The 11791-nt window shown below is 29.2% G+C and overlaps 1 protein-coding gene across 2 annotated transcripts; it reads left to right on the top strand.

Annotated features, from left to right (window-relative positions):
• The first annotated feature begins 4191 nt into the window (after positions 1 to 4191).
• Positions 4192 to 11791, top strand: LOC114168425. Of its 2 annotated transcripts, XM_028053223.1 has the most exons (16): positions 4193 to 4382; positions 4628 to 4705; positions 5441 to 5490; positions 5612 to 5665; positions 5827 to 5879; positions 5996 to 6068; positions 6653 to 6714; positions 7277 to 7345; positions 8236 to 8341; positions 9059 to 9123; positions 9332 to 9432; positions 9960 to 10055; positions 10623 to 10690; positions 10834 to 10879; positions 11280 to 11356; positions 11475 to 11791. In XM_028053223.1, exons 1-16 carry the CDS (start codon positions 4239 to 4241, stop codon positions 11479 to 11481), a joined length of 1149 nt encoding a protein of 382 aa, XP_027909024.1. In that variant the 5' UTR covers positions 4193 to 4238; the 3' UTR covers positions 11482 to 11791. The 2 variants fall into 2 exon arrangements, with proteins under 2 accessions (XP_027909025.1, XP_027909024.1); XM_028053224.1 differs by lacking the exons at positions 11280 to 11356; positions 11475 to 11791 and adding an exon at positions 11175 to 11273 and having other exon boundaries at positions 4192 to 4382.

Raw genomic sequence — 11791 nt, 5'->3', positions numbered from 1 at the left:
TTCCCGCGCTATTTAATGTATAACAGAAAAAATTAAAGAAATAGATTAAGGGATATATATATATATATATATATATATATATATATATATATATATATATATATATAATATTTGAAAAACGAAAGAAAATTCCCGTGTAACTAGGGATGGCAACGGGGCGGGGCGGGCACGGGTTTCGTTATCCCATACCCATCCTCGTAAAAAAAATTCATCATCATCCCCATACCCAAACCCAACGGGTATTAAACTTTTGACTCATCCTCATCCCCACTGGGTAACGGGTATAATCTCGTACCCATACCCATACCCATTTTCTTACTACTTCAATATTAATTTTAATTAATTTTTATAAAATAATAAAAATTTTATGATAAAGGAAACATAATATTATCAAATATTCAATATTAGAATGATGATTGTTTCTTCCATATCAAATACTTTAAAATAAATTATAATTATTTACATTTTATATAATAATACCAAATAAAATTTCATGAGAGCTAAAACAATTATTAAATTTGCAAATATTAATGAAACATAATTGATAAAATTTAAAAATATTTTTTTAAAAATATAAAAGAAAAACAAATATTCAAATTAAAATATATTTTAAATGTTTGTTTACTTCAATCTTTTAAATTCTAATAAATCTTTTTTTATACACTAATAAAAGTTATAATACATCATTTGATCAAAATGTTACAAAGAACATAATTGATATTTTAAATGTTTGTTTACTTCAATCTTTTAAATTCTAATAAATATCTTTTTTATACACTAATAAAAGTTATAATATATCATTTGATCAAAATGATACAAAGAACAAATAATAATCATAATAAAAGTTTAAAATAAATTATAATTGTTTACATTTTAAATTATAATACCAAATAAAGTTTCATGAGAACCAACACATTTATTAAATTTACAAACATTAATGAAACCTAATTGATAATATTTAAAAATATTTTTTAAAAAGTATAAGTGAAAAACAAATACTTAAATTAAAATATATTTTAAATGTTTGTTTACTTAAATCTTTTAAATTCTAATGAATATCTTTTTATATACTAATAAAAGTTATAATACATCATTTGATCAAAATGATACAAAGAACAAATAATAATCATAATAAAAGTTTAAAATAAATTATAATTATTTACATTTTAAATTATAATACCAAATAAAATTTCATGAGAACCAACACATTTATTAAATTTGCAAACATTAATGAAACGTAGTTGATGAAATTTAAAAATACTTTAAAAAAAATATAAAAGGAAAAAAAATTCAAATTAAAATATATTTTAAATGTTTGTTTACTTCAATATTTTAAATTCTAATGAATCTTTTTTTTATACACTAATAAAAGTTATAATACATTTCTTAATCAAAATGATACAAAGAACAAATAATAATCATAATAATAAAATTTTAACATAGATCTTGTATCTTTTGAACTTCAATTATGTTGGATGGTGATAAAAAATTATTAATGACAATTATATTAAATTTTTATATTGTAGTAAATAAAAGTTATTTATATAATTATAGTGAAAAAATTACAGTATGATTGATAATGAGTTAAAAAATAAAAAATAATTAAATAAAATATATCGAAATAGTATTATACATAATGAAAATAAACAAGAAATAAAAATATTAAAAAATTAACAAATGTTTACAAACAATTTGAGAGACTATTGAAAGAAATCGCACAAAAGAAAACAAATGTATAATTAAGGGTATGATAAGTTGAAAAATATCTTACAGATCTAAGAAAACTTTTCAAATATCAACATATATACTCAGTAGTTGAAAAATAACAAAAAATGTTTTAGTGAAATAAAAAAGTTATTCAAATGAAAGAAAAACTAATAATAAGAATAATAAGTAAATGATTTTTTTATATTACCTAGTAAACGAAATGTTTGTGCTATTAAATACTTAAATTGAGAGTATTAAACATTTTCATGTGAAAAAAATATATACATTAAATAAAAATATTAAAAAATAATAGAAATATTCAAATGTGAGACATAAATTTTTTTAATTAACATACATATTTTGAACATAATTACATAAAGACTATGATAAGATGAAAAATATAATTGAAATGCAAATGAGTTTCATGACAACCCAAATAATTAGAATAAATAAAAAATAATATATATATATATATGTGGTTATTTAATTAATTAGGAATATTTTAATAATTTAAACGGGGACGGGTAATATGGCGGGGATATGTACATCCCCATCCCCATCCCCATACCCAATTGAAAAAGTCGGGGATTTCCCATACCCATATCCATATCCATACCCAGTCAATGCGGGGATTTCCCGTCAAAACGGGAACGAGTTCGGACAATACCCACGGAGACGGGTTTTTTGCCATCTCTACGTGTAACAGTTCAAATAATTCACGAGGTATATGTATAAATATAAAAAATGATAAAATTTAATTTTAATAACTAGCTATTAACTAACAAATTAGAATAAGAATATCAATGCAATGGTTATAAGCAAGTCTCGTTAACTTCTGAAGTCTTGTTTTGTAGGGTAAAAAGGTCTTCGAATTTTCAGTAAAAATATAAATCATGAAATTATTCATACAAAGTTGAGTTTTATAGCATTCATATTTTTTACTTTTTAAAGATTTATTTATTTTCTTACATTTCTCAATAAAAAATATTCTTGTACTCTTTTAATTTTTAAACAAACACCTACTTTTTATATTTTTAATAAATAATCTTCATTATCCTTATAATTTTAACATAGTATAACATAATATTCGTACGTCACATTTTATTTAAAAAATAACGTATTAAATAAAAATTAAACAAAATTAAAAATTAGTTTTTTAAAACATAAAAGTCATATAGAATTTACTGTAAGCAAGAAATTAAATGATTTAACAAAAAAAATCCAGTATTTTTTTAAGTTCTTCTTAAATGATATTAATAAAGTTTTGAAAGGATTCATATAATAGAAACCTATATTCGATTTGTATATATCATACGCAACAGTTCGTCAAATTCGCCTAACAAGTAATATTGCAAGCAGTGCAAATTGAGATTATAATATTTGACCTAGTGAATTAAGGAAAACTTTAATTATTTTTTAAATATATGTGGAATAAAGATGCATGGTAAAAAAGAAATAGAAAAAAGATGAAAAATAAGTAAAACAAATGAAAAATACTTTGTTTTTAAAATTATACCCATATTTTCATCTTAAAAAATTTAACCTTAGTTTAATTTCAATCTACACTGTAGTCAACCTTTTTTTTCCTTAAATATTTTTCTTCTAACATAAATTTTTTTCAAATAATTAAACCAATCGCTACCTAAAATTATTTTAAATTATGTTGATTTGGAAGTTCAGACACTACTAAAGTAGGGAGATAGAATAGAGATAGAATAATGGAGGTGTGAAGATGACTTTTGCATGTATTGACAATTACATAGGTATGCTAAAAAATTAGGAAAGAAAAGTGACGTAAATTATTGTTTTTCAAAAGTTTTTTTTTATAAAAGTATGGAAAATACTTTAATAAATAATGTATATTAATAATTTATATATATATATATATATATATATATATATATATTTATTTATTTATTGAAAGTACCAAATTGACCCTAATTTTTATGATAAATCAAATTTTATGATTAATATAATATTAATGGATCTTAGGTTAAATATCAGAATTTGACACACCGCATATACAAGAAAACAACAGTAATTTATTCGAGGTTTAATTAATGGGGTGATATTTATTTTAATTTAAATGTGTCAGTTTGATATCCGTTTTTAATCATATGTTAATTGAGTCTCAATTTTTTTAAAAAATATCTTAATTAAGTCAAAAAATTATGAACACCTTTAACGGTGTTGATATTTAAAATGATTTACAAAATTAACTATTGATATTTATATTAAAATTTAGTTATAAAAGTCATGAATTAAGTTAACGGCTTTAATAATTTTTGTTTGAAAGAGACTTAGAAACTCGATTAAGACACGTTTTCAAAAATTGATACTAAATTGACACATTTTTTAAAGTGAATACCAAATTAACACATGTAAAAATATGACTAATTAAACTTTTATTTAAATAATAATTTGAGTTTTCGTAACGTCACTACCCTTTTGGTCTTCTATTCTTTTACTCAATTTGAAAGGCGCAAGGGGCACTTACCTTGTTCTCTCATTTGAAATCAAAAGCAAGTCCCATGAGCATGCAGACGCTGACCCTCTTTCGCATTCCCCACCCAATTTCCAAAAACGCCGTCGTTCCCCGCTACGCCATGTCTCGTTCCTCCGAAACCTCCTTTCCCACTCTCACCACTACTTCTATCTCATTCTTTCAGCTCCAAGTATCTCTTACTCTCTTTATCCTTCATGTTCGTTGTTTTCGTTTTCCATGTTTGTGTGAATTTTTAGAGACCGAAATTGACGTTCAAGTGGCTTTCAGCTTTAAAATATTACTATCATTCGTATGATATTTGTTTGATCCTCTGTTATTGTAATGCCTTGCCTCGTTCGGTCATGGCTCTGCCTTTGTTTGTGTTCGGTGCCGTGTATTTGTTTGATTGTTGATATTCTCATTCCGTTGTGACAGGATAAGAACGCTGACTTGTCGTTGAAGATTGAAGAAGGCTTTGGACCCAATGGATTGGGGATTCTATCCGTAACTGATGTATGCGCTACTGTTTCACGTGTTTGTTCACATTTTTCAGTTTTAATCGCTCGTTTAGTTCCTACAAAATCTTTATATTAACCCATACACCTAGCAACTAGTCATTTTTGTCTTTACACGTGCACATTTTATTATCCGATTTGGTTTTTACAATTTTGGTCGGCAAGGATTAAGATGGATTAAAAAGTGTATATACGAACTAAATGAGTAATTGAACTTGTTTTAAATATTAACTTATGTCTTTTCAAATATAATTATGCTTTATGTTTGATCCTCTGTTTTTCTTTTTTTTTTTACTGCGGAGGGGTTATAATTCGTTGATTTCTGAAGTTGCTCTTAACAGACTTAATTGTTGTTGATGTTTGGATGTAGAGTTGAACCAAGTCTGTAAAAGATCATAAACTCAAACAACAGTAATTGAAGGCTGTGTCTGTAGTACAGTTTACCAGCTATCACATTTATAATTATTTGTTTCATTGTAGTGTAGTAACACTTATTCCGAAACAGATTTTTTGTACAAAGCCCCTATGCTAGTTTATATAATTGTTTCTTCTGTTATAAATGGGGAATTGGGTTATGCCATGTCCAGTTATTGTCGTAAACATAATTTTTTCCTTCATAGTGATGATTATAAAAATGATGTAGCATCTCTGGAGCTGGCAAAGCCTGTGTGTTGATCTTCTGCCTGCATTACAATTTGTGCTGTCATAATTATTTTCTTGGAATTGATTACAGGTCCCGGGATACCCTTCACTGCGCAGAAATCTATTGCAACTTGCACCAAGGTTTGTGCTTTACGATGATCTTACTACAAATATTCCAGGCGCATTAGTTTTAAATCATTCAAGAAGACCACTAGAAGATGATGTTTTTGTTGATGATAACATATCCCTCTCCTCTGGTCAGATTAGCAAAACTTCCCAAAGAAGTAAGGGAGGATCTTGAAGATCCTAACAGTAGGTAACTTATCTGTATTTAAGACTTCTTATACTAAATATTCACTTTGCATTGCATATTCTGCTTCGTTCATTTGCATTACATATTTTTTCTTCTGCCGTTGTGGCCATAGCTTTCTGTGGTGGCAAATAAATTATGTTGTTTCTATCCACCCTTAATCATAGGTACAATTTTGGTTGGAGTCATGGGAAAGAGAAACTTGAGTCAGGGAAGCCAGGTACCTCTTTCATCTGTTTGACATAGTAATTTTTGGTCGTTTCTCTTTGAAGCCTTGAATTTTTTATGGGTTAAATTTTGTTTTTGTTATCTACTTCTTTTATTCCTGGAGTGCAGATATATTAAAGGGATCTTTCTATGCCAATCCCATACTTGATACACCTACAACAGAGGCTTCTTTGATACAAAGGTAATGATAGATGAAAACATCACAGAATTTTCAATTTTTTTCATATTTATCATATTGGGAAAAACTTCAGTCTAATATAGATAGGGGCAAAACATCAGTGTATAAGTTGGAACGACATTCATATTGAGTTAGGTCCAAATCCCAATTCTATAATAGTACCCAAGATGTATTAAAGGAGTCAACCACCATCTTATCTATGTACCAAGCCCAATAATACTGGACGTGAAGAGGTGTATTGGGAAAAATATAATACAGATAATGTTAAAATATGGTATATAATTAAGAGATAACCCTCCAGTTTTGTAGGATTGAATTAGATCTAAATCCAAATTTAAGATATTATAATTCAATTGTTATTCTTTTATATATGTGGCATTGACATAATTTATTACAGAATTATACTTGGTTATCACCTCAGTCAACATGTTCGTCTTAGTTATCATAACCAGTGTAGTTTATGTTTCGCTTTATTTTCATCTTATCCTTCTTACTTTCTTAGTGGCATTTATATTATATTGTGTTGTTCTGTCTGAAACTCTGTGTCTATGATCATGCACATTTCCTTGGATTTGTGTCTTCTGCAGGTATCCATCATATTGTGGATCAAATATATGGCCTAGGAACACTTTACCGGAACTTGAAGTGGGTAGGCCCTGAACCTGAACTGATTTTGTTACCTAATTTGTGGAGATATACATTGCTGTGTTTATAGATATTTTTTTTCCTGTATTTTTACAAGAATGATCATAAGATGATGTGATAAGTTATGCCTTTGCGAATGCCGTAATCAACCTTTGTTGTTTCCTTCTGCATGTACCTATTGTCAGTTTTTTGTGACTCTTTATAGGTCTACCGCAGATACCGGAAACATTAATTAGGGTAATTTACAATTATTGAAAGCATATTTCATATTTGACAGAGTTAATGTCGTGAAAATTCCTAAAATGGAATTCTTGGTTAAAATATTTCCAACCAATAATTGGTTACTTATTTATCGTCTTGAGCAGCTGTGTGCTTCCTAACGTGAATATATTTTCACCAACATTTCCTTTGTAATTTTCTGGATAAATGATTAAATTATTCTGAACTAAAACTAACCTCCAAACTATGATTATGTTAGTGGACGATAGTAAATTGTCTTGGTTTATTTTTTCTTGATGCTAAAGTGATTAGTTGCAGTTCATCATTTATTTATTTTCAACGTGTAGCTTTCAAAGCACTTGGCATGCTGATATTTGAGGTTGGATTGATGTTGGCTTATCACTGTGATCAATATGGTAAGACAGGAAGCACTATTTTATTTGGCTTTAGACTTGAATGGTCTATGGCATTCACCGGGCTTTCTATTTCATTCGAATAGCTGCCTGTAGGAAGTCCGACTACTTTTTTGCTTATTTATTCCTTGTAAAGTTAATTTTCTGTCCTATTTTGGAATCAAGTACAGATTTCTTTTTTTCCGCTAGTTTAAGTGACTTATTTATAATATAGAAGCTCTTAGTGGTTTTACATGGCATAAGAAATAATATGGTCTAGAAATTCTTTTGAAAATAACAAGGTTTGATTTTTCTCCCCAGATATCTCATGGAATTGTTTTAAAGGATATAATACTGTTTCTTTTTTAGAAGCAGTAGACGTAATTTACCTCAAAATGCATTTTATTCCTTTTTCCCTCACTCACATTGCTCTATAAGCTAGGAGTCATCCTTAAATTTTGTAAGAGAAAATCGTAGATCTAATAAAAGGGTCACATATCAGTGTTATGCATTTACATCCAATAATGTTGGGCGTAAAGGGGTTTATCCATTTACATCCTCACTCACATTGCTCTATAAGCTAGGAGTCATCCTTAAATTTTGTAAGAGAAAATCGTAGATCTAATAAAAGGGTCACATATCACAGTGTTATCCATTTACATCCAATAATGTTGGGCGTAAGGGGGTGTATTGTGAAAAACCCAAACCCCCCTTCCATTACAGATAGAGCCACAAAAAGAGTATGCTAGTGGAGGGGAGCCTGAAAAAAGTATGTAAGTGGAGGGCAACCTCACCTCACACTGTCATGGCAATTGCCACTCACCATTCCTTTTTGGCTCATAACAACCCGTTGTACTTTTGTTTTCACTTCTATTTCTGTCCTAATATATTGTCACACTCAAACAATTTGTCAGTATCGAGAGGGATGAGAACTCGTGAGGATGAAGGTCTGGAATCAATACTTCGTCGCTCCCGCTGTCACAAAGGACGTTTGCTATATTATTTTCCTTCCCAACTAGGGTAAATCTGTCATAAATTGTCTCCTTGCTTGTTATAAGATTTCTGTCATAAATTATGTTCTCTATTATTTTTTCTAATTGGTGACTTAAAGTCAAGACAATGGTTAACCTTGAATTGTTTTAATATTACTGTTGTAATTAGATTATGATTTTCAAAATCCTTTGAACTTGAATGATATCACATTAAAAAAGCATTATGTTGGTTTTTTCTTTTACGTAAAAGTATCAATGTGGTTTGAATTTATGATCCCATGTAATCCTACTAAAACCCCTCATCAATAAATCAATCCCACTGGCTATTGTATTGGTATCCCTATTTTAGTTTAAACCCTGATTATATGGTGCTAGTAGAGGCTGGACCTTGAATAAATTATCAGCATGTCTTGAACTCTCAAAAGACTGGGATAATTGAGGTACAAGCTTGATGCTAGAGTAAACATTTTCTATACTTAAAAGTTGTGAAGGAGATTGAATGTGATGCTAGGAGGAACACTTACATTTTGATGGCTGTTTAAAAGGCATAACATTTTTTTCACTGTATAGCATAGCATGGAACCGTAAAGCCTTTCAACTCACTTCAAAATGCTGTTTAGAGTATATTTTAGTTCTAAACTTTAATAAGTATAATATAATTATATATACTTAACATCACAAACATTTCTAGTTGTACATGTTCATATGCATGAATATATATTAACGACTTACAAATGTTTAACAGAGATCCAGATGGTAACACTTTGTCATCTTGGTGTGGATGGCATACTGACCATGGTTCACTGACAGGTTGATTATATTTATTGTTATAGGATACGTGTTGTGCTCTCATTTTTTTCATTCAGTGTAAGATTAACCTTTTATACCTAATCTTCCTAGTTAACTTAACTAGAGAAGTCCATGGACATTAAGAAATTAATTTGTTGCAAAGAGTAACAATATTATAGTTCTTCAGATGCTATCATTTGCCTAATTTCCATTTCAATTCAATATGTAGGTCTAACTTGTGGTATGTTTACGAAAGATGGTGTAGAAATGTCTTGCCCTGATAGTGCTGCTGGCCTCTATATTCGAACAAGAAGTGATCAAATTGTCAAAGTATAAGTTCTTCTAGAATTTCAAGTAACATTACATATATAAATTATTAAAAAATTACATAATTGCAACATTACTACTGGTTCTTGGTTAATCTTTCTTTCAACGTGAAGAACCCGTCTTTTGTCGGCAGGTAAGTGTTGGTGAAATTTATCCTTTCTTCTGACAGCGTTGAGTGATTTTGGACTTGAATTTTGTTGAGATAGGGATGATGCAATTTTAGATAGGGAAATGCCGGTAAAGCATTCTTTAATAAGAAGTATGAGTGACTTCGATGATTTAGTAACTCCCGAATTTCATCCAATAATATCATGTTCAAAAGAGTATATTGCTATGAATATGTCTTTGGTAGATAAATATGTCAATTCATGACAGCATATAATGAAAAAGTTTGTAACACGTGGCTGCTAGAAGTATTCCTTAACTTCAAAAATAATAAAATCATTGCTTGAATTGTTGCAAATTTGAAGCTTAGACTTTTTGTGAATGAGAGTATAATGCGTTTAATCATTGTTTTTTCAATATTATAGGTTGTCTTTGGAGAAGATGATATAGCATACCAAATTGGTGAAACCACTGAAATACTTTCTGGAAGTTATCTTTGTGCAACACCTCATTGTGTTCAGGTAATTTAAAAATTGCAATGACATACATATTTAATAGACTTGTAGAATATGTCATGGTTATCCTGTTGAAGTTGTTTCATATATTCCCTCTTCTGTCTTTATGCTTTGCATCACTGATTGGTTGTACCGATGCTAATTGTTGATGTGATAATTATATCTCTCCTGATGTTCTTATTCTTCAGTGATTTTCAATATTCTAAACAGTGCTTAAAGTTCATTTTAGAAAAAAGTTTTCCTGTTTATTTTCCATTTATTTACGGAGTTATGGGATGCTGGTAGTTTGAATGTTAGATAGCATTTTCTTTGGAGATCTACTCAATTGTACATAGACAGATACGTGCCCAAGGCCCACCCATGCTGTAACAAAAAAATGTAATACTAAGTTTGATGTCAAATATTTATTGATTAATATTTATATATAAATTTTTAAAGAACTTTGCCTAGTGTTTCCCTAATATATGGCATCTATCACCAAATGCAATTTCTTTAACTCAAGTATTTCCTTTTTCTGTTCGGTTTCCACAAGAAGTTTTTTGTAATAAAATGTGAATGCTGTGATACTTTTAGGCTCCCAAGGGGGAGAAGTCTTCTGGTATTGAGCGCTCGACATTTGCATTATTCATGCAACCGAACTGGTATGCTTTCCAAGTCTGAACAATAATGCTGGACTGTTCTGTTGCTTAAGTTATGTCACGATTTATCTTGTGTAGAACATTATGGAAATCTCAGGTCAGTGATCAATTCTATATAATAATGTGTCAATAATTATGCTTTTCAGGGATGAAAAACTCAATTTCCCCGAGGAAGTTCCCATTCATAAAGAGGTATGTATTATTCTTGAGCTCATGATAATTCTTCACATTTAGCATGAAATAACTTACCATGAGATTTGAATAAGTAAAAGATGATATCAAAAGAAAGAAAAGAATATTAAAAGAAAGAAAAGAAAAGTAAGGGGAGTGACTTTTGCAATAACATATGTGGCATGCTAAGCATTAACGATTCAGTGTTTCACCCAAAAAGTATGGTTTGTTACATAACCATTTAGTAAACTATGAATCCATCTCACTTTAAAATCTGTGATGTTAAAATTCTGCATGGTATAATTTCGGTATGTAGATGATACGGCCTGAACCTGCTGCTTCCTTCATATTAAATGAGGTAAGCCTTGTTTCTAATGTCAAGAACGGGCTTATGGGCTGAATTTTTATCATTCTTTTCCAGCTTATTCCATCAAATTCTGCCCTTACTTTTGGAGAGTATTCAGAGATGCTGCTGGACAAATATTATCACCAAAAACAGTAATGTTTACATCTTGGCTATTGATGTTGTTGATCAAACTCGATCTATGTTTTTGGTATTTGTTTTAGCTTCATGTTTATCTCTGATGATAATTTGATTTACCTTTCCTTCTTGCAGGACCTAGGGTCGATCACTCGTTACTTCTCAGCAAACAGGTATAACTGGTTGAAGAGACTTGGCCTGTTAATTCATGGGACTCGAATAATATTGTGTAGATGTGTAGTCGCTATTAGATAGTAGCAAAAGAAAATAATAGCTGGTTGACTTGTTATTTACATGCCAACAAGTATAACTAGTTGTGTGAAGAATTAACCTGTTACTAAATCACGGGACTGATAAAATTGTGTAAATAGTAAGTGTGCAATCACTATTGGATAATAGCAAAAGAAAAGGGAAATTATTATAAACTACATAGAATGAAAGCTACTATTGAA

This window comes from Vigna unguiculata, chromosome 11 (genome assembly GCF_004118075.2).
Source record: "Vigna unguiculata cultivar IT97K-499-35 chromosome 11, ASM411807v1, whole genome shotgun sequence".
Lineage (NCBI taxonomy): Eukaryota > Viridiplantae > Streptophyta > Magnoliopsida > Fabales > Fabaceae > Vigna > Vigna unguiculata.
This window is presented reverse-complemented; position numbering and strand designations above follow the sequence as displayed.